The 23541-nt window shown below is 40.7% G+C and overlaps 1 protein-coding gene across 1 annotated transcript in view; it reads right to left on the bottom strand.

The window, feature by feature from the left end:
- Nucleotides 1–1149: 1149 nt before the first annotated feature.
- Nucleotides 1150–23541, bottom strand: part of FAM81B (family with sequence similarity 81 member B) — a 168366-nt gene continuing 145974 nt past the window's right edge. Inside the window, exon 8 of the mRNA XM_053700473.1 lies at nucleotides 1150–1680. Coding sequence (XP_053556448.1) covers nucleotides 1547–1680 — 134 coding nt within the window. The 3' untranslated portion in view covers nucleotides 1150–1546. The remainder of the gene's footprint in view (nucleotides 1681–23541) is intronic.

The raw sequence follows: 23541 nt of genomic DNA, 5'->3' as shown, positions 1-23541 counted from the left end.
GCACACTGGTTGAAAAACACTGCTTTAGATCTATATTTAACATGAATTGGCCCTGTTGAACTAGATAAAAGATAGTTCTGATTGTTTCCATTTGAAGGTTAGAACTCTGAGAAAACGTGCTCTATGTTTTTAGATCCAGAATAAGTCTGAAACTTTACTTTTTTTTGGGAACTATAAAGATGTTGGAATAAAAACCCTGACCTTGTTCCGATAGGGGAACTGGGAGTACCACCCCAATTAGTTCTAGATTCTGAACATATTGAAAAATTTAAGTAAAGAAACGCGTCTGCCTGTTTACTTTTGACTGGTGCTGCCAGCCATTACACTCTTTATGCCTTGTAATGTAAGATGATATGCATTACATTAAAACTCACTGAAGCAAGTTCCGTGTGCCTACATTCTCTTCTTTTGCTGGGTGCGCTGACTACTGTGTTTGCTGGATTTCGTTGGAGCGGAGGTGGATCGCTCTTGTCCTCGCACCAGCTGTGAGAGTGTGTTACATTACTACGTCATCACAACGTCATTGGAGGAGGGATATTCTATGTGAAGGCCACTGCAGAAATCTAGGACATGAACGGCTGCCGTGTCTGAGCGCTCCCTAACGTTTGTTTGGCAGATTGAAAAAAGGCTTGTGCCTTTACAAGATTCTTTGGAATTTTGGACAGAAGAAACCTTCCTCCGGGAGACCTTGATCTGAAGCCTATTCTATATCCCTGGGAAAATGATGTACAATATCCAGGGACCTTAAACAAACTGTGCCCAGGCCTTCAGCAAAATAAAAGCTTTAAACATTCAAGGAACACTTTTAAAATAATTTGGAATTGTATACCTCACCAAAAACTTGTCAGCACCGCAGGACAAGATCAGAAGCCATATGATGCTCTCTCCAGAGGAGGGTGAGCTTAGGCAGAAGCGCAACCCGATGGCGCTGTTGAAGGAAGTCTGCACTTATTACTACACGTTCAGACTTACAGTCAGACTTTAGTCACCAACCAGCAAGCACTACCCAGGTGCTTAACAAAAAAAGGGTCGGCTCCTAATCTTACATTCTCGCTTTTCAAATAAAGATACCAAGAGAAAAAAGAAAAAATAATAATAGGAGTAAATTAGAAAGATGCTTAAAATTGCATGCTGAATCATGAAAGAAAATTTTGGGTTTCATATCCCTTTAATGACAATTACATCAAAGCAATGTGTTTATGCATCAAAAAAACATTTCACACTCACAGAGTGTGTTAATCTTGTAATTACAATACAAAGTGTTTACATCAGTATTCCTACATTGAAAGGGCTATTTTTGCTTTTACTCATGTTGCCTTTTAAGTATGATGAAAAACATTAGACGTCTGCTATATTTTCATCCACTAATTCAGAATTATATTTAATTTTATTATGAGATATGTAGACATTCAGATTTTTTGCACAGTATGACAATTTAAAATAGATAAATCTTCACACTCTTTTACTTGTCTTGGATCTAGATTATAACAAGTAATGTAAACTATTAGTCACACATGATCGATGACCGTATAACGGGAAAAAAAGATCAAGCTTCTTTCAGTTCAACAATCTTTCGCCTCATTTGCTTGATGTCTCTCTGGACCTTCTTGCTTTCTAATTTAACTTTTGTTTCTTGTATTTGTTGAAGAGAATTAAGGGAATCCTGTATTGACTGGAATCCTGGTGGAGAAAAGGAGAACTTGCGTTAATCTTTCATTTGAAAATTGTTTGATTATATCCTTAAAGGGGCCGCCAGATGTTGCAGCCCTCTCTAAGAATTAAGGGGTTAAACACATGGCATGTCTACTTTTATACACTTTTAAATTATATATACACACATATATATATATATATATATATATATATATAAACACAGAATTAGATCAATATAAATGAGCTATACTCTCACTGGAGTTAATACCGTGTAAAGATTTTTTTTAGTATCAAATGATGCAGACCATATATCTAAGATTATTATCTAAAGCAGTGCTTTCCAAACTGTGTGTCGTGACGCATGAGTGTGTCGGCAGCAGTGTTTAGGTGTGTCCCTGCTTCAGCACAAATTTTTTTGAATTTAATTTATTTTTTACATTTTTGTTTTCTGATTTTCCGCCTGCCTACTACGCATATCACGTGGTTGACACCTAGTGTTTCACAGATCATCTTAACCTATTGGAGCAGAACTGAAACTATTCCCATTGGCGGCACATTGGCTACTGACTGCACGTGTAGTCTCCTCAATTGGCTCGTGACTGCATGTGTAGTCAGTGAGTGGGACAGCAGTGTGTTTGCAGCATGGGCAGTAGTCAGTGCAACTCGCAGAGCTCTGAGCGTGGCAGCTCAGTGTTGTTTTTTGCAGCTAGCTCCCAGTAGTGCATTGCTACTCCTGCTCTTGATATATGCATAGGAAGTGGAAGCTTAAAAATACTTGATGATAAAATGTGAGTGTCTTTATCTAATATTCCACCAAATATTCAGAAACTGTGTTCATCCCATCAACCTCATACATCCCATTAAAATAGTAAGTAGCTATTGGTGTTATTAAAAATTTTTTTAATTCTTGCACATACTTACTGTTACTAGTGAGCGTTTGTGGGCGAACACATGGCCCCTATGTGTCATCATTGTGGAAACTTTGACCCTTTATGTCACAGCCGCCTGACACATTAGAGCCAATCAACATCAGACACTCCCTCACAGACACTCCCAGCTACTCGGAATCCGCCATTTTAGACTCATAACGACCTTGCTTTTTTAATGATAGGACGTGTTATGTTTTTGCTCCTGACATTCATAGGAAAAACATAGCTAGGCTAGTGTATTTACAGTCCAGAAGGACTCCACTCATCTCTGCTGCAAGCACAGCACCCCAAAAAGCCCTTTTTAGGGCTATATTTCGTGCCGTTTTTTTTTTTATTTCTTTTTTTTTTTATTAGCATTTGCCTGGCTTTCAGCTGTGTGTTTAAGGCTCACAGCATATGCTGTGACTACTGCCACCACTGATATCTCCCTAACAACATTAGTTTAAATTTAACTAACCCAAAAATATAATTATTTTTCTAGTGTAATTTTTTTTCATTTTCTATCAGGCCAGTGTCACACAGCATATACTCTGGTTCATTGCTCTGTGCCAGCCAGCAGTGTTAATATCCGTTTATAACATTATTTTTAATTTAAAAAAAAAAACACAAAAAATATTTTTCTAGTGTAATCTAATTACATTTACTATCATGCCTGTGTCTGTCAGGCTCACTCAGCATTAATATACCTCTTTTTTTTCAGTCTTTTGGTTAATTGGTCTGTGCCAGGCAGCCACCCAGCACTCATATCTATTTTTCTTTCACCTTAATTTTAATATAAAAAAAAAAAAGTTTAAATTTGTTTGCTAGTGTAATCAAATCTAATTTTCTATCCGGCCTGTGTGTTTTGCTGACATAGAGAGCCTACTGTGTTTTCTTGCTGCCCTCCCTAGTCTATGAGCCACGACTCATATGTGTTTAACCTTTTTTTAATTCCCCCCCCCCAAAAATAATTTCAATCATTTTTCTAGTGTAATCTAATAGTATTTTCTATCAGGCGTGTGTGTATCCGACATACATAGCCTACTGTTTTTAATAGCTGCCCTTCCAAGGCTATCAGCCACGACTCATATGTATGTGCTTAACCTTTTTCTTAAAATTTCCAAAAAAAGTCTTTAAATCATTATGCTAGTGTAATCTAATTGTATTTTCTATCAGGCCTGTGTCTAACTGTCTATCTGACTTACACAGCATACTGTTGTTATAATTGCTGCCCTACGTAGCAGCCAGCCAGTGCGACCACTCATAGAGTCATATGTGCATTGCACTTCTTAACATAATTTTAATATTAAAATCTAAAATTTTAAAATATTTTGCTAGTGTAATGTAACTTAATTTTCTATCAGTCCTGTGTTTTTGTCACTTACACAGCATACTGTGTTAAATTACTGCCCTACCTACCATCCACGACTCATATCTGCCAGCCTGTCTGCCAGGCCCAAGTAGCCAATTAGTGGCACCAATCACAATTCTTGTAACAGTAATAAAAAAAAAAAAAACATAATTTTTTGGGCCATTGAATTTCATTTACCTCCTGCCTGCCACTGCCAGCCTTTTGTGCCAGGCCGTCTAGCCAACTATTTACACCAATCATAATTGTTGTCACAGTCAGACAGTATAGTTATTAATTTAAATAAAAAAAAGTTTTAGTGTTGATCTTAACCCTCAGTTTGCTCGTGCCTTTGAATTGCACTTTTCTACAGCCTTCCAAGCCTGTGTGCCAGGCCTACTTAAAAAATATTTACACCAATCATATTTGTTGTGACAGTATTCTAATAATTAAAAATTAAAATTTTTGGTAATAGTTGCTGTGATTTGAATCCTCAGTTTGCTGGTGCCATTAAATAGCACTTTCCTCCTGCCTTGCAGCCTGCTATGAGCCAGGCCCACCTAGCCAATTGTTGTCAGCAATCATATTTCTGTTAACAGTATTTCAAAAATTGTCAATCATCACTGTTTAGACTGTCAGTAATCAGTCTCCTAGTGTCCTTGAATTGCATCTCCCTCCTGCCTGCCATCCTTTTGTGCCAGGCCGTCTTGCCAACTATTTACACCAATCCAAATTTTTTGTCACAGTATAGTTACTAATTAAAATTAAAAAAATCTTTATTGTTGATGATCTTAACCCTCAGTTTGCTCGTGCCTTTGAATTGCACTTTTCTACAGCCTTCCAAGCCTGTGTGCCAGGCCTACTTAAAAAACATTTACACCAATCATATTTGTTGTGACAGTATTCTAATAATTAAAAATTATAATTTTTGGTAATAGTTGCTGTGATTTGAATCGTCAGTTTGCTGGTGCCATTGAATAGCACTTTCCTCCTGCCTTGCAGCCTGCTGTGAGCCAGGCCCACCTAGCCAATTGTTGTCAGCAATCATATTTCTGTTAACAGTATTGCAAAAATTGTCAATCATCACTGTTTAGACTGTCAGTAATCAGTCTCCTAGTGTCCTTGAATTGCATCTCCCTCCTGCCTGCCATCCTTTTGTGTCAGGCCGTCTTGCCAACTATTTACACCAATCCAAATATTTTGTCACAGTATAGTTACTAATTACAATAAAAAAAATCTTTATTGTTGATGATCTTAACCCTCAGTTTGCTCGTGCCTTTGAATTGCACTTTTCCACAGCCTTCCAAGCCTGTGTGCCAGGCCTACTTAAAAAATATTTACACCAATCATATTTGTTGTGACAGTATTCTAATAATTAAATATTAAAATTTTTGGTAATAGTTGCTGTGATTTGAATCGTCAGTTTGCTCGTGCCATTGAATAGCACTTTCCTCCTGCCTTGCAGCCTGCTGTGAGCCAGGCCCACCTAGCCAATTGTTGTCAGCAATCATATTTCTGTTAACAGTATTGCAAAAATTGTCAATCATCACTGTTTAGACTGTCAGTAATCAGTCTCCTAGTTTCCTTGAATTGCATCTCCCTCCTGCCTGCCATCCTTTTGTGCCAGGCCGTCTTGCCAACTATTTACACCAATCCAAATATTTTGTCACAGTATAGTTACTAATTACAATTAAAAAAAATCTTTATTGTTGATGATCTTAATCCTCAGTTTGCTCGTGCCTTTGAATTTCACTTTTCTACAGCCTTCCAAGCCTTTGTGCCAGGCCTACTTAAAAAATATTTACACCAATCATATTTGTTGTGACAGTATTCTAATAATTAAAAATTAAAATTTTTGGTAATAGTTGCTGTGATTTGAATCGTCAGTTTGCTGGTGCCATTGAATAGCACTTTCCTCCTGCCTTGCAGCCTGCTGTGAGCCAGGCCCACCTAGCCAATTGTTGTCAGCAATCATATTTCTGTTAACAGTATTGCAAAAATTGTCAATCATCACTGTTTAGACTGTCAGTAATCAGTCTCCTAGTGTCCTTGAATTGCATCTCCCTCCTGCCTGCCATCCTTTTGTGCCAGACCGTCTTGCCAACTATTTACACCAATCCAAATATTTTGTCACAGTATAGTTACTAATTACAATTAAAAAAATCTTTATTGTTGATGATCTTAACCCTCAGTTTGCTCGTGCCTTTGAATTGCACTTTTCTACAGCCTTCCAAGCCTGTGTGCCAGGCCTACTTAAAAAATATTTACACCAATCATATTTGTTGTGACAGTATTCTAATAATTAAAAATTAAACGTTTTGGTAATAGTTGATGTGATTTGAATCGTCAGTTTGCTGGTGCCATTGAATAGCACTTTCCTCCTGCCTTGCAGCCTGCTGTGAGCCAGGCCCACCTAGCCAATTGTTGTCAGCAATCATATTTCTGTTAACATTATTGCAAAAATTGTCAATCATCACTGTTTAGACTGTCAGTAATCAGTCTCCTAGTGTCCTTGAATTGCATCTCCCTCCTGCCTGCCATCCTTTTGTGTCAGGCCGTCTTGCCAACTATTTACACCAATCCAAATATTTTGTCACAGTATAGTTACTAATTACAATAAAAAAAATCTTTATTGTTGATGATCTTAACCCTCAGTTTGCTCGTGCCTTTGAATTGCACTTTTCTACAGCCTTCCAAGCCTGTGTGCCAGGCCTACTTAAAAAATATTTACACCAATCATATTTGTTGTGACAGTATTCTAATAATTAAATATTAAAATTTTTGGTAATAGTTGCTGTGATTTGAATCGTCAGTTTGCTCGTGCCATTGAATAGCACTTTCCTCCTGCCTTGCAGCCTGCTGTGAGCCAGGCCCACCTAGCCAATTGTTGTCAGCAATCATATTTCTGTTAACAGTATTGCAAAAATTGTCAATCATCACTGTTTAGACTGTCAGTAATCAGTCTCCTAGTTTCCTTGAATTGCATCTCCCTCCTGCCTGCCATCCTTTTGTGCCAGGCCGTCTTGCCAACTATTTACACCAATCCAAATATTTTGTCACAGTATAGTTACTAATTACAATTAAAAAAAATCTTTATTGTTGATGATCTTAATCCTCAGTTTGCTCGTGCCTTTGAATTTCACTTTTCTACAGCCTTCCAAGCCTTTGTGCCAGGCCTACTTAAAAAATATTTACACCAATCATATTTGTTGTGACAGTATTCTAATAATTAAATATTAAAATTTTTGGTAATAGTTGCTGTGATTTGAATCGTCAGTTTGCTGGTGCCATTGAATAGCACTTTCCTCCTGCCTTGCAGCCTGCTGTGAGCCAGGCCCACCTAGCCAATTGTTGTCAGCAATCATATTTCTTTTAACAGTATTGCAAAAATTGTCAATCATCACTGTTTTGACTGTCAGTAATCAGTCTCCTAGTGTCCTTGAATTGCATCTCCCTCCTGCCTGCCATCCTTTTGTGCCAGGCCGTCTTGCCAACTATTTACACCAATCCTAATTGTTGTCACAGTATAGTTACTAATTAAAATAAAAAAAATCTTGATGGTTGATCTTAATCCTCATTTTGCTTGTGCCATTGAATTGCACTTTTCTACTGCCTGCCAGCCTGTGTGCCAGGCCCAACTATCCAATTAGTGCTAGCAATCATATTTCTTTTAACAGTATTGCAAAATTTGTCAATCAACACTGTTTTGACTGTCAATCTGCAGTCTACTAGTGCCCTTGAATTGCATTTTCCTCCTGCCTGCCTGCCTGCCTGTGTGCTAGTCCCAACTAGCCAATTAGTGCCACCACTCATATTTATTGTAACAGGATTGGAATTTTTGTTAATCATAACTGTTTTGACTGTGATTCTTCAGTCTCCTAGTGCCATTGAATTGCAGTTTCCTTTCTCCCAGCGTGTGTGCCAGACAGGCTCATTTGACAAATAGTGCCAAACAATCATATTTGTTGCCACAGTACTAGTAATATTTCAAAAAATTAACAATTTGTGATTTTTAAAACATCTGTCTTTTTTGTTGTTGTCAGTCTCACAGCGTATACTGTGCCCACTTTCACAGTGCCACCACTCAATTGGTGTAATAGTATTGTTAGTGTCCATTTAAAAAAAAATGACAGGCAGAGGCAGGCCACCCCGCAGGTTCCGTGGTCGTGGTGCTGTGATTCCTTTAGACCCTACAAATATGCACATTGTTCAGACGCCGGGTGCCAGGGGGGATGCAAAAACTTCTGAGGAGGACCTAGTTGAATGGCTAACACAGGAAACCCAATCTTCTTCAGCTTCCCCTGCTAGTCCTCCTAACCTTGACGCACCATCTAAGTCCAGCTGTGCTTTGGGCAGGTCTCAAGTGACCAGTGACACTCCGCCGCCTGTCGCCACCACCAACACTAGCACCACAGCCGCTTCACTTGATCTGTCACAGGAGTTATTGACACATCATTTTGAAGAAATAAGTGATGCGCAACCATCATTGACAGAGGATGTAGATAATAGTGATCAGTCTCAGTCAGGCAGCATTACCGACATGGAGGTACGGTGTGATGATGATGGTGATGTTGTACCCGCTGCTGCTTCCTTTCTTGATGTTTCAGATACAAGTGAAGCGGTTGATGATGATGTGTCGGTGGATGTCACGTGGGTGCCTGCTAGAAGAGAAGAAGAAGAGGGGGAAAGTTCAGATGGGGAGACAGAGAGGAGGAGACGATTTGGAAGCACGGGGAGGTCGTCTCAAGGAGCTAGTGGCACAGTCAGACAGCATGCATCGTCACCAGGGGTCAGCCAGACAGCCCGCCGACGCCCATCAACGCATGCTGTTGCCACCACCAGAATGCCGTCATCGCAGAGCTCAGCAGTGTGGCATTTTTTTTTGTGTGTCTGCCTCTGACAACAGCGATGCCATTTGCAACCTGTGCCAAAAGAAACTGAGTCGTGGGAAGTCCAACAGCCACCTAGGAACAACTGCTTTGCGAAGGCACATGGTATCCCATCACAAAGGCCGATGGGAAGAACACATGAGTAGAAGCAGCACACAAAGTGAAAGACGCCCTCCTCCTCCTGCTCCAGCATCTTCAGCCACGTCAACCAGTGCTGTCCTCCTTGCCCCCTCTCAACCATCCTCCACTCAGTCTCTCTTACGTAGCAGTTCCTGGTCATCTGCCCACAGTCAGGTGTCTGTCAAGGACATGTTTGAGCATAAGAAGCCAATTTCTCAAAGTCACCCCCTTGCCCGGCGTCTGACAGCTGGCTTGTCTGAACTCTTAGCCTGCAAGCTTTTACCATACAAGCTGGTGGAGTCTGATGCTTTCAAAAAATTTGTATCTATTGGGACACCGCAGTGGAAGGTACCTGGCAGAAATTTATTTTCACAAAAGGCAATCCCAAACCTGTACTCTGTTGTGAGAAAGGAAGTTATGGCATGTCTGGCACACAGTGTTGGGGCAAGGGTCCATATGACCACGGATAGCTGGTCTGCAAAGCATGGTCAGGGCAGGTATATCACCTACACTGCGCATTGGGTAAACCTGCTGACTTCTGACAAGCATGGAATGCGTGGCTCTGCAGAAGAGTTGGTGACACCGCCACGACTTGCAGGCAGGCCTGCTGCTACCTCCTCTACTCCTCCTACTCCATCCTCTTCCATAACCTCTTCCTCGGCTGAGTCCTCTTCAACTTCTGCATCTTGCTCCACATTTATGGCACCCCCCCAGCTCCCCAGGTACTATGCTACATCCCGGGTACGGCAGTGTCACGCCGTCTTGGGGTTGACTTGCCTGAAAGCGGAGAGTCACACCGCACCAGCACTCCTGACCGCCCTGAACGCACAGGTGGATCAGTGGCTGACTCCGCACCAACTGGAGATTGGCAAGGTTGTTTCTGACAATGGAAGTAATTTGGTGGCGGCATTGAAATTGGGCAAGTTGACACATGTGCCGTGCATGGCACATGTGTGTAATCTGATTGTACAACGATTTGTCCATAAGTACCCAGGCTTACAGGACGTCCTGAAGCAGGCCAGGAAGGTGTGTGGCCATTTCAGGCGTTCCTACACGGCCATGGCACACTTGTCTGATATCCAGCGTCGAAACAACCTGCCAGTGAGGCGCTTGATTTGCGACAGCCCGACACGGTGGAATTCAACACTCCTAATGTTTGACCGCCTGCTCCAACAAGAAAAAGCTGTTAATGAGTATTTGTATGACCGGGGTGCTAGGACAGCCTCTGGGGAGCTGGGGATATTTTTGCCAAATTACTGGACGCTCATGCGCAATGCCTGTAGGCTCATGCGTCCTTTTGAGGAGGTGACAAACCTTGTCAGTCGCACCGAAGGCACCATCAGCGACATCATACCATTTGTTTTCTTCCTGGAGCGTGCCCTGCGAAGAGTGCTGGATCAGGCAGTAGATGAGCATGAAGAGGAAGAGGAAGAGTTGTGGTGTCCATCACCCCCACAAACAGCCGAATCAGCATCGCTTGCTGGACCTGCGGCAACGCAGGAAGAGGATTGTGAGGAAGAGGAGTCAGAGGAGGAATGTGGCTTTGAGGAGGAGGAGGAGGAAGACCAAGCACAACAGGCATCCCAGGGTGCTCGTTGTTGTCACCTCTCTGGTACCCGTGGTGTTGTACGTGGCTGGGGGGAAGAAGATACCATCAGTGAGATCAGTGAGGAGGAGGAATGCGACATGATTAGCTCAGCATCCAACCTTGTTCAAATGGGTTCTTTCATGCTGTCGTGCCTGTTGAGGGACCCTCGTATAAAAAAGCTGAAGGAGAACGACCTGTACTGGGTGTCCACGCTCCTCGACCCACGGTATAAGCATAAAGTGCCTGAAATGTTACCAAATTCCCGCAAGTCGGAAAGGATGGAGCATTTTCATAATAAATTAAATACTATGCTTTACACAGCGTATAAGGGTGATGTCACAGCACCACGGGAATGTAACAGGGGAAGAGATGAAATTAATCCTCCTCCTCCCACGACCACGGCGGCAAGGACCGGGCGCTTTCCTGACGTCTTGTTGATGGAGGACATGCGTACCTTTTTAACTCCCATGCACCATCAGAGCCTTTCGGGATCCAGCCTTAGAGAAAGACTCAACCGACAGGTAGCAGACTACCTAGCTTTAACTGCGGATCTCGACACTCTCAGGAGCGATGGACCCCTTGACTACTGGGTGTGCAGGCTGGACTTGTGGCCTGAGCTATCCCAATTTGCAATGGAACTTCTGGCCTGCCCCGCTTCAAGTGTCCTGTCCGAAAGGACTTTTAGTGCAGCAGGAGGTTTTGTCACTGAGAAGAGAAGTCGCCTAGGTCAAAAAAGCCTTGACTATCTCACTTTTATAAAAATGAATAAGGGCTGGATCCCGAAGGGACTGACATTGGGCGATACATTTGAATAAAAATCTACTGATGATGATATGAGCTGCCTTGGGCTACAACTGGTACACGGGCTGGCCTTTTTTTTTTGGTTATAAAGACGGAGGACTTGCTTGACTTATCCGACAACAACTAGTGTTCAAGCCACAAGCTTTTAGGGCACTTTATAAATGTTTTACAAACATCGATTTTTCTGGCCGCTGCTACAGCAGTTGCTCCAACAATACCCCAATGTTTCAGTCATTTGTACATTCCTAATTTTTCTGGCCTCTGCTGCATCTCTGTGGGTACAAAACTCAAATAAAAAAAATAAGGCACATAACACTAGTGATTAAACTGTTACGAATTTTACAACTTTACACACCACTCATATCCGGTGGACCATTCAATTGAACGCAAAATGCAACAAATTTGAAAGAGTAGGACCGACCAAGCATCTTTATCCGTCTCTTGGTTGCTCTAAATTATCTCCGTGTTCCATCTATGACATACCTGTACTCTATTGTGCAAAAGGGTGGCATATGTTTTGTTTCATGCTGTTGTGCCTGTTGCGGGTCGTGGCCCATGATATAAAAAGGCTGAAGGAGAACGACCTGTAGTAATGGTTGCCCCATCCAGTTTTTATAAAAATGTTCCTGGTTCCTCTCAATTATCTTTGGGTTTCTAAAATGGATGCCATACCTGTACTCGCTTGTGCAAAAGGATGGCATATGTGGTGGTGTTTCCTGCAGTTGTTTCTGTTGAGGGTGCTGGACCCTCTTATAAAAAAGCTGAAGGAGAAAGACCTGGAGTGGGAGTCCAAGCATGGTTTTTGGTGCTATTTCACTTTTACAAATAATTATCTGTGGGTTTCACAAATCAATGCCGTACCAGTACTCTATTGTTCCAAAGTATGCCATATGTTCTCTTTCCTGCTGGTATTTTGTTTGAGGGTCCTGGACACTCTTATAAAAAGGCCTAAGGTGAAAGAGGTGTACTGGGTGTCCACTCATTTTTATTTTCTATTTCTCATTTGACCAAAATTATCTCTGGTTTTGTAAAATCAATGCCGTACCTGTACTCTATTGTTCAAAAGGATGCCATACGTCCTCTTTCCTGCTGATGTTTTTTTGGAGTGTCCAGGACCATCTTATAAAAAGGCCTAAGGAGAAAGAGGTGTACTGGTTGGCCACTCATTTTTATTTTTCTATTTAACATTTGACCAAAATGATCTCTGGGTTTGTAAAATCAATGCTGTACCTGTACTCTATTGTTCAAAAGGATGCCATACGTCCTCTTTCCTGCTGGTGTTTTTTTTTTGAGGGTCCAGGACCCTCTTATAAAAAGGCCTAAGGAGAAAGAGGTGTACTGGCTGTCCATCGAATCATTTTTTTTATTCAAATTTCCATTTTAAAAAAAAATTCTATGGGTTTCTAAAATCTATGCCTTTCCTGTACTCTATTGTTCAAAAGTATGCCATATGTCCTCTTTCCTGCTGGTTTTTTGTTTGAGGGTCCTGGACCCTCTTATAAAAAGGCCTTATGGATAAAGAATTGTACCTGGTGTCCATCCAATCATTTTTTTTTATTAAAATTCACGGTTGCAACAAATTATCCCCGGGTTTCTAAAATCAATGCCTTTCCTATAATCTTTTTTTCACAAAGGATGCCATATGTCCTCTTTCCTACTGCTGGTTTTGTTGAGTGTCCTGGAGCCTCTGCTAAAAAGGCCGAAGGATAAAGAAGTGTACTGGGTGTCTATTCAATGTTTTTTTTAGATTTCCCAGTTGTAACTTATTTTTTCTGTCTTTCAAAAATCAATGCCTTTCCTGTAATCTATTTTTCAAAAGGATGCCATATGTCCTATTTCATGCTGTTCTTTCTGTTGAGGCTCTGGGACACTCTTTTAAAAAGGCCTAAGGATAAAGAAGTGTACTGGGTGTCCAATGAATGTTTTTTTTCTATTTCCCGGGTCATATAACTGATCTCTGTGTTTCTAAAATCAATGCCTTTCCTGTAATCTAATTTTCAAAAGTATGCCATATGTCCTCTTTCCTGCTGGTGTTTTTTTTGAGGGTCCAGGACCCTCTTATAAAAAGGCCTAAGGAGAAAGTGGTGTACTGGGTGTCCATCAAATCATTTTTTTGATTCAAATTTACATTTGCAAAAAATTATCTATGGGTTTCTAAAATCAATGCCTTTCCTGTACTCTTACTCTATTGTTAAAAAGTATGCCATATGTCCCCTTTCCTGCTGGTGTTTTGTTTGAGGGTCCTGGACCCTCTTATAAAAAGGCCTAGGGAGAAAGAATTGTACTGGGTGTCCATTCAACCATTTTTTTTATTCAAATTCACGGTTGCAACAAATTATCCACGGGTTTCTAAAATCAATGCCTTTCCTATAATCTTTTTTTCACAAAGGATGCCATATGTCCTCTTTCCTACTGCTGGTTTTGTTGAGTGTCCTGGAGCCTCTGCTGAAAAGGCCGAAGGATAAAGAAGTGTACTGGGTGTCTATTCAATGTTTTTTTAGATTTCCCAGTTGTAACTTATTTTTTCTGTCTTTCAAAAATCAATGCCTTTCCTGTAATCTATTTTTCAAAAGGATGCCATATGTCCTATTTCATGCTGTTCTTTCTGTTGAGGCTCCGGGACACTCTTCTAAAAAGGTCTAAGGATAAATAAGTGTACTGGGTGTATAATCTATGTTTTTTTAGATTTCACGGTTGCAACTAATGATCTCTGTGTTTCTAAAATCAATGCCTTTCCTGTAATCTAATTTGCTAAAGTATGCCATATGTCCTCTTTCATGCTGCTGGTTTTGTGGAGGGTCCTGGAGCCTCTGCTAAAAAGGCCTAAGGATAAATAAGTGTACTTGGTGTGTAATCGAAGTTTTTTTGTGATTTCACGGTTGCAACTAATGATCTCTGTGTTTCTAAAATCAATGCCTTTCCTGTAATCTAATTTTCTAAAGGATGCCATATGTCCTCTTTCATGCTGCTGGTTTTGTGGAGGGTCCTGGAGCCTCTGCTAAAAAGGCCTAAGGATAAATAAGTGTACTTGGTGTATAATCAAATTTTTTTTGGGAATTTCACGGTTGCAACTAATGATCTCTGTGTTTCTAAAATCAATGCCTTTCCTATAATAATTTTTTTCAAAAGGATGCCATATGTCCTCTTTCCTGCTGCTGGTTTTGTCGAGGGTCCTGGAGTCTCTGCTGCGCATAATAAAGAAAAAAAAAATAATTTAACTTGACTTAATAACTGAAGCATGACTTCAGGAGTCAGGTGTGGTCGTAGGTAGTGGTTGTTGTTAGCAGATTATTTTTATTGCAAATTGCAATTGCCACAGCGTGCATAAAATGTGCGTCACTAGTCCAAATTTTAATTTTTTTTTTCATTCAGGATTAGTTTGGGGTACGGCGCAATATTGGAAACGCAAAAAACAGGTCTCCGTACCCGTTGATATAAGGGGTGACTACTACTGCTTTTACCAGGCTCCTCTTGGATAGCCCCAGAAAGTGTGACTATGAATCCCAAAAAGAAAATTAAATTAAGGTTGAAAACTAACTCCAAAGTAACTTGTAAGACCTGGAGCTCCTCAAACACACGTCCTACCTTAACAGCTATAGGCTCCCCAACCCACAAATCTTAACTTTTTCATGCCAATTGATATTGCCACAGCTGGAACAACAGTAAATAACATGTACGTCACCACAGTCTCCGAAGCTGTTGTCGGATGTATACAAAAACACTGATAAAGTATTCCTTTAGGAGCGCAAAGAGATGGCTACCGGAACACCAGGAACTTCACAAGAGTGGCTGTATTGTGTTTCTGGTGATGTTTGAGACATCTGCGTAGTGTACAGGGAGGGCAAAAATCGTCTCCATCTCTGTGCACCAAAGGACATGACGTCCTTGTCATCCATAAGCACATGAAATTGCTGGCATTTTTGTTGCTTCAAGAAGTTCATTTTTTGTGGTGATAGATAGTACTGAATTAAATAAACTTTGGTTTCCTACCATACTCAAGACAATCTTGTATTTCAAAATTCATACTTGCTGTGGGAAACAGTGGCCTGTCCATACCAGGAAGATGATTTAGACAGAAGTAACGAGCTCTGCTTGCAGGTGACACATGTTTATCGTCAATCATCAAAGGGGTTGCGTGCAGAATATGGCTGATGGCCCCTTATTCACATGTTTGTCCAGAGCCACAACATTTGCAAACAGCCAGAAGAAAGGTTGTTTCTCACCAGCCTAAGTTGAGCTTCATTTACCAAATGCTGATATTCAAAAAAATAGACAAACAGTGCCTTAAATAACACATTTGCGATATGGATTCACCAGAGCAAGGTCATTGCAATTACTAAGTTCCCACGATAACAAAATTAAAATGCCACAACTATGCAATCTTCACCTTCAGATTATTATTGTCACACTCCATTGTACTCCTATGCCCAGCTCCCTGCTCTTGTTTTTGTTGAGGGTCCTGTAGCCTCTGCTGAAAAGGCCTATGGATAATAAAGTGTACTGGGTGTCTGTTCAATTTTTTTTTTGATTTCCCGGTTGCAAGTAATTATCTCAGTGTTTCTAAAATCAATGCCTTTCCTGTAATCTTTTATTTAAAAGGATGACATATCTCCTCTTTCATGCTGTTGTTTCGGTTGAGGCTCCGGGACCCTCGTATTAAAAAGGCCTGAGCATAAATAAGTGTCACGGCTGTGTAATCAATGTTTTTTTCTAATTTCACGGTTGCAAATAATGATCTGTGGGTTTCTAAAATCAATGCCTTTCCTGTAATCTTTTATTCAAAAGGATGACATATCTCCTCTTTCATGCTGTTGTTTCGGTTGAGGCTCCGGGGCCCTCGTATTAAAAAGGCCTGAGCATAAATAAGTGTCACGGCTGTGTAATCAATGTTTTTTTCTAATTTCACGGTTGCAAATAATGATCTGTGGGTTTCTAAAATCAATGCCTTTCCTGTAATCTTTTATTCAAAAGGATGACATATCTCCTCTTTCATGCTGTTGTTTCGGTTGAGGCTCCGGGGCCCTCGTATTAAAAAGGCCTGAGCATAAATAAGTGTCACGGCTGTGTAATCAATTTTTTTTTCTAAATTCACGGTTGCAAATAATGATCTGTGGGTTTCTAAAATCAATGCCTTTACTGTAATCTTTTATTCAAAAGGATGACATATCTCCTCTTTCATGCTGTTGTTTCGGTTGAGCCTCCGGGACCCTCGTATTAAAAAGGCCTGAGCATAAATAAGTGTCACGGCTGTCTAATCAATGTTTTTGTCTAATTTCACGGTTGCAAATAATGATCTGTGGGTTTCTAAAATCAATGCCTTTCCTGTAATCTTTTATTCAAAAGGATGACATATCTCCTCTTTCATGCTGTTGTTTCGGTTGAGGCTCCGGGACCCTCGTATTAAAAAGGCCTGAGCATAAATAAGTGTGACGGGTGTTTAATCAATTTTTTTTGCTAAATTCACGGTTGCAAATAATGATCTGTGGGTTTCTAAAATCAATGCCTTTACTGTAATCTTTTATTCAAAAGGATGACAGTACTACCAAAATACAGCCAATGTATTGGCTTTGGGTGCGGCTATTCATGCAGGCCATATAGAGCTGACAACATTTGGTGTCGTATCAGCTATTAAACTAATAAGAACAGTACTACCAAAATACAGCCAATGAAGGGCCTTAGGAAGACTGGGCCAAGGTTGGATTGTAGTATTTGGTTAGGCTAATCATGATGGCCATGTAGACCACCACCACCGAGAGTCCTGGAAGTAACAGGGATGATGAGATGAAAGAGCTAAGAATAGTAGAACTTGAAACAACAGAGTTAGCCATGGGTGCTAGTGCAAAACCGCTTGGCTTTTTTTTGGCTTTGGGTGCGGCTATTCATGCAGGCCATATAGAGCTGACAACATTCGGTGTCGTATCAGCTATTAAACTAATAAGAACAGTACTACCAAAATACAGCCAATGAAGGGCCTTAGGAAGACTGGGCCAAGGTTGGATTGTAGTATTTGGTTAGGCTAATCATGATGGCCATGTAGACCACCACCACCGAGAGTCCTGGAAGTAACAGGGATGATGAGATGAAAGAGCTAAGAATAGTAGAACCTGAAACAACAGAGTTAGCCATGGGTGTTAGTGCAAAACCGCTTTGCTTTTTTTTGGATTTGGGTGCGGCTATTCATGCAGGCCATATAGAGCTGACAACATTCGGTGTCGTATCAGCTATTAAACTAATAAGAACAGTACTACCAAAATACAGCCAATGAAGGGCCTTAGGAAGACTGGGCCAAGGTTGGATTGTAGTATTTGGTTAGGCTAATCATGATGGCCATGTAGACCACCACCACCGAGAGTCCTGGAAGTAACAGGGATGATGAGATGAAAGAGCTAAGAATAGTAGAACTTGAAACAACAGAGTTAGCCATGGGTGTTAGTGCAAAACCGCTTGGCTTTTTTTTGGCTTTGGGTGCGGCTATTCATGCAGGCCATATAGAGCTGACAACATTCGGTGTCGTATCAGCTATTAAACTAATAAGAACAGTACTACCAAAATACAGCCAATGAAGGGCCTTAGGAAGACTGAGCCAAGGTTGGATTGTAGTATTTGGTTAGGCTAATCATGATGGCCATGTAGACCACCATGTAGTAATAAGAACAGTACTACCAAAATACAGCCAATGAAGGGCCTTAGGAAGACTGAGCCAAGGTTGGATTGTAGTATTTGGTTAGGCTAATCATGATGGCCATGTAGACCACCACCACCGAGAGTCCTGGAAGTAACAGGGATGATGAGATGAAAGTGCTAAGAATAGTACTACTTGAAACAACAGAGTTAGCCATGGGTGTTAATCCAAGACCGCTTGGATTTATTTTTGTATTGGGTGCAGCTAATCATGCAGGCCATATAGAGCTGACAACATTCGGTGTTGTATCAGCTATAAAAATAATAAGAACTGTACTATCAAAATACAGACAATGAAGGGCCTATGAAGACTGAGCAAAGGTTGGATTGTAGTATTTTGTTCGGCTAATCATGATGGCCATGTAGACCGCCCGTAACAGGGATGAAAGTGCTAAGAATAGTACTAATTGAAACAACAGAGTTAGCCATGGGTGTTAGTCTAAGACCACTCAGCTTTTTTTTGGGTTTGGGTGCAGCTAATCATGAAGGACAGATAGACCTGCCACCATTTGGTGTTGTAACAGGTATGAAAATGCAAAGAACAGTACTACATAACACAACCTACTTACCATGGGTCCCAGAACATATGTTTGGTTGTTATATTTTGTAAGGGTAATCATGCAGGCCATATAGACCTCCACCGATAGGGTGAGTATGAGTAACAGCTATTAAAATGCGAAGGACATTACTAATTAACACAACATAGTTACCATGGGTCGCAGACCAAGAGCAGATGTCTTATTATTATATTTTGTATGGGTAATCATCCAGGCCGTATAGACCTCACCAAATAGGGGGAGTTACAGAGATTAAAGTGCTAAGAATGGTAGTACTTAAAACACAACCTCGTTAAAATAGGTAGCAGACCACATGTCTTATTATTATAATTTTTCAGGGTAATCTGGCAGGCCATATAGAACTCCCCCGATAGGGGGGGGAACAGGGATTAAAGTGCTAAGAAAAGTACTAATTGACACAAGCTAGTTGGGTCCAAGAACGCATGTTTGATTATTAGAATTTATTAGGGTAATTATATATCTAACAAATCTATCTATTTCTCTTCTATCGATTCTATCTAACTATCAATCTATGTATATCTATCTATCCTATCTATCACTATCAATCTATCTTCTGTCTGGGATGTTTTGAGACAGCCACTTTGGGAATGTTAGTTGATTTAGATCCATTATGGCTTAAAAGCAGACTCTGCATCAACTATGTAATTTTCTATGGGAGTTTTGCCAGGGATCCCCCTCCAACATGCAACAGTCCAGGTGTTAGTACCCTTGAAACAACTTTTCCATCACTATTGTGGCCAGAAAGAGTCCTTGTAGGTTTTAAAGTTCGCCTGCCTATTGAATTCAATGGTGGTTAGCGCGGTTCGCGCGTTCGCGAACAATACCGGAAGTTCGAGTCCGAGGTTCGCGAACCGAAAATTTTAGGTTCGCAACATCACTAACTGTTAATTGTAAATACATTTCGTTATTATATCTTCTTTCCATTTTGTATTTTTTCCTTTTTCCTAACTTATTTTTCTATTATTTTGTCCCTAACGTTTTTCTATCTTTCCGTTTTTTTACCCCTGTGGGAATTTATATTTTCCCTTGTTCTCTTGCTTTTATTTGATATCTCCCTCTTACCTTTTATCTACTATTCGTTGGTTATAGGTTTTCTCTCATACCGGACTTCTCTGTTTGAAGCCGGCTTCCTCTCTCCTTCTGCTCTGCTGGGTGTCATAGCCGCAGTTTTGTCCCGCCCCTTTTTCCCGCCTCATCCCTCAGCCTGACATCATTCAGCAGTGAAGGGAAGTTGATTTCCCCCAGTAGGAGGTGTCAGTGTTATTCTGGTTGCTTTCAGGGCTCAAATATTACTCCTATCTTTGCTTGGCAGCCATATATTGCAACATTGTAAGTTAAATTATTTTTTCCCTGATGTTTTCAAACAACTTTATTTCTTTCCTCTGGGTGTCACTATTTCTCTTTATTTCAGGTAGAGAATGTTTGTTTAGGTTGCTGTGCTGCTGTATTTTAATTAATTTTCCACAAAAAAAAAATATTAAAAAATGTTGTGCTTTTATTTCCCCCCCTTTTCTGTGGTCTCTAGATGTCTCATGAAAAGAATAATCCTGACCCTCTGAAAATTATTATGGCCTCTATGCAGTCCTTTATGAGAAAGATGGACAACAAAATGAACAGTCAGTCAGAATCTCCACAGATTCATAAAAAAACATACTTCTAAAATTAAGTATCTTTCCCCTTCTCATATTTAAAAAGATGCTGATAGTCTGCTTCAGACAGACAACCCTCTATAGCTTATTGCCTATAAGCACCTGTACTGTTAGCCGGCAGTCATTCGGCCCCAGAACTTCTGAGAGTGTTGAGAGTCACAACTCGGAGGGTACTTTTACTGATGCTAATTCTAAAAAGACAAGCATCAACATTTTTGCAAACTCTCTCTGAGAATATTTCCCCCTCTTCCTGTGAGGAGGATTTTTCAGATGATTATAAATATGATACATTTCAATCTTCTGATGATGACGCAAAAAATCATTGCCTGTTAATAATTCTGAAATTGTTTTTCTCGGCTCTCTTGGTAAGCCTAGATTTAAACCTGAGGAGGTTAAGCATCCCAGATCTTTGGAGTGGTTTCCTTCCTGGTGTTGCAGAATATATAGATTTTTATTTAGGACACCCCTTATTGCAAGACGTTTGCTGTAAACTTTGTGCTGAATGACCCCATCCCTCCCTCCCAGGTAATTCCTCTGTCACTCCCAAACTTCCTGGGCACTCCTGGATCTAGTATTTAAAGAGGTTCTGATAAATTGCTTAAGTCTAGTCAAGACAAGCTTTTAGATATTTCTGGCCCCTTTTAAATATTTTTGAACTAGCTGAGGAGTCTGTTATTAAGGATCCTTAAATTATCATAGAATATATACAAAGAGCCTTTGTTTTATTAGACAATGACAATACTGCTATAGCTTGCGAACGCAGGAGGTTCATTCTTTGCAGGCTTGACCTTAATTGTCTGACTTTGCTAATAATGATACATCTACAGACCCCAATGACCTTCTCTTTGGAGAAGTATATCTCAAAAAAACTCAGTGATTACACAAAACCCTTTTCAAGTTTGTCCAAAACCAAAGCTACAGGAAGAAAGACCCTCTAACAAAATCCTCGCCCCCTTTTTGGTAGGGTCGGAAAAAGAAGGGGTCGTTTTCCCGGCCGCCAACCCTTCATCTCTAGATCCCAATTTTATCAGCAACAGCAGCAGCAACAACAATTTTTCTCCCCCTTCTTTCCCAAAAGAGCTCACTTCTGGCCCAGAGGTGCAGAGGTCGCTATTGAACCCCTTCAGGTAATTTCTCTTATTCCTCTATTTTCCCTAAAAAAAGATGGGTGGTCGACTGGCTCATTTTCTTCCAATTGGCGTCTAATAACATAAGATCCCTGGATTCTTCAGACTGTGTCTGGAGTCCTTAAATATTTAATTTCCATTCTTATTCAAATTCTGCATCTTCGTCCAATTCTTTTTTCAAATTCGGATCTTCAAGCAATAGATTCAGAGATTTCCTCTTTAATTTCAAAACAAGCAGTGGAACTCGTTCTTGTAGACAAGGACAGCTACATAAGCAATATTTTCTTAGTAAAAAAAAAAATGGCCAATTTTGACCAGTCATCAATCTAAAAACTCTAAATCATTATGTAGCCAATCAACATTTCAAGATGGAAGGTATACATCTTTTGAGGGACTCAGTTCTGGACAAGGATTGGCTTGTCCGATTAGATCTCAAGGACGCATACCTTACTGTTCCCATCCATTCTTCTCACAGGAAATTTCTTTGTTTCTTCTGGAACCAATCTCTTTGGCAATTCACCTGTCTTCCATTCGGCCTTTCATCTGCCCCTAGAATATTCACAAAAATTCTGAAACCAGTCATAGCCTGGCTGAGATTCAGAGGGATACTTCTGATTGTTTACCTGGACGATATTCTTATCATGAATCAGGTTCCTTCCAATGTTCCTCTTTACTTCAACATCACTTGTTCCTGTCTAGAGAATCTAGGATTCATAATCAACAAAGAAAAATCCTCTCTTCTCCCGTCCCAGTCAATTGTCTTCTTGGGATTTCAGATCAACACAGTAGACTCCACTAGAGTAGACTCTCTCATTAGAGATATTGAAGAACATCAAGAAGGAGATTTCCTCTCTTTTGAAAAAAAACTTGCTTTCCCCTTCACTTACTAGCCCCTATCATCGGTCTCCTCTCCTCTTTCATTCAAGCCATCTTTCTGGCCCCTCTACACTATCAGGCTTTTCAACAACTGAAAATTTCTCACCTCCAAAAAGGCTTTTCTTATCAACATCGGATCTCCTTAGGCCCAGAAGCCAAAGAAAAATTCACCTGGTGGATGCAAAACATAGAGGCATGGAATGGCACCTTCAGCTCTATTCCAGATTTCGTCATAGAATCGGACGCAAGCAATTCTGGCTGGGGAGCCCGTTGCGGTTCCACAATAACAGGTGGCAAATGTACCTTTCTAGAATCCAATCTTCATATCAACTGCAAGGTACTTCTGGCTGGATCCTTTGCAATTCAAAGTTTCCTCAAGGACAATCTCCCTACTTCAGTTCTTCTTTGCATGGACAACCTTTCGACAGTTCGGTATCTGAATCATTTAGGAGGCACAAAATAAACATTTATTTTTCAGCAGAATTCATTCCAGGCCTATCCAATCAAGCCGCAGATTGGGGTTTGCGTTATTTGAAGAACTCCGATTGGAAGTTGGACAGGGATATTTTCCTAAAGATTTCTTCTCTCAGGGGTCCTTTCCTTCTAGACCTTTTTGCCTCTCATTCCAACTTCCAAGTCAAAACCCTTTTTCAGCTGGAGACCGGATCCAGACACTTCAGAAGTGGTTGCTTTCCATCAAGTGTGGCACCTCTCAGGAGCTTACACCTTCCCTTCCTTTTCTATGATTGCTTGGACCCTGGCTTATCTCTGCAGGAGTCTGACATCACTTCTTCTGATCACCCCCCTTTAGCCATCTCAACCCTGGTACCCTTCACTTCTGGAACTCTCTTTCCTACCTCCCCTGCTCCTTCCTTCCCTTCCTCACCTCCTCCAGGATCCCCTGGGCTTCCCTCATCCTCTCTTGGTTTCAGGTTCCCTAACTCTTGTAGCTTGGATGCTTTCAGGGGATCTTGGTCTGTCGATGGCCTTTCAGAAAGAGCTAGATCTTTATTACAGGAATCTTGGACTCCAGGAACCAAAATATGTTTTGTCTCAACTTGGTCCAAATGGTCTAGCTGGTGTGTCCAAAGTGACTTGGATCCCCTTTCAGCTCCTTTAAATTTTATTTTAGATTATTTTTCTTTTTGACTCGGGTCTTGCCTATAGATCTATCAATATAGCTCGCTCTGCTATCTATGATGGTCACGTCCTTATTAACAATACCCCTGTTGGGAAAATTCATCAGGTCTTCAGGCTCCTCAAAGCAATTCGCATTCAAAAACCTCCATCTTCTAAGTACTCTTTATTTTGCGACGTGGATTT

Source organism: Bombina bombina, chromosome 2 (assembly GCF_027579735.1).
Source record: "Bombina bombina isolate aBomBom1 chromosome 2, aBomBom1.pri, whole genome shotgun sequence".
Lineage (NCBI taxonomy): Eukaryota > Metazoa > Chordata > Amphibia > Anura > Bombinatoridae > Bombina > Bombina bombina.
Note: the sequence above shows the minus strand (reverse complement) of the source record. Positions and strands in the feature narration are given on the sequence as shown.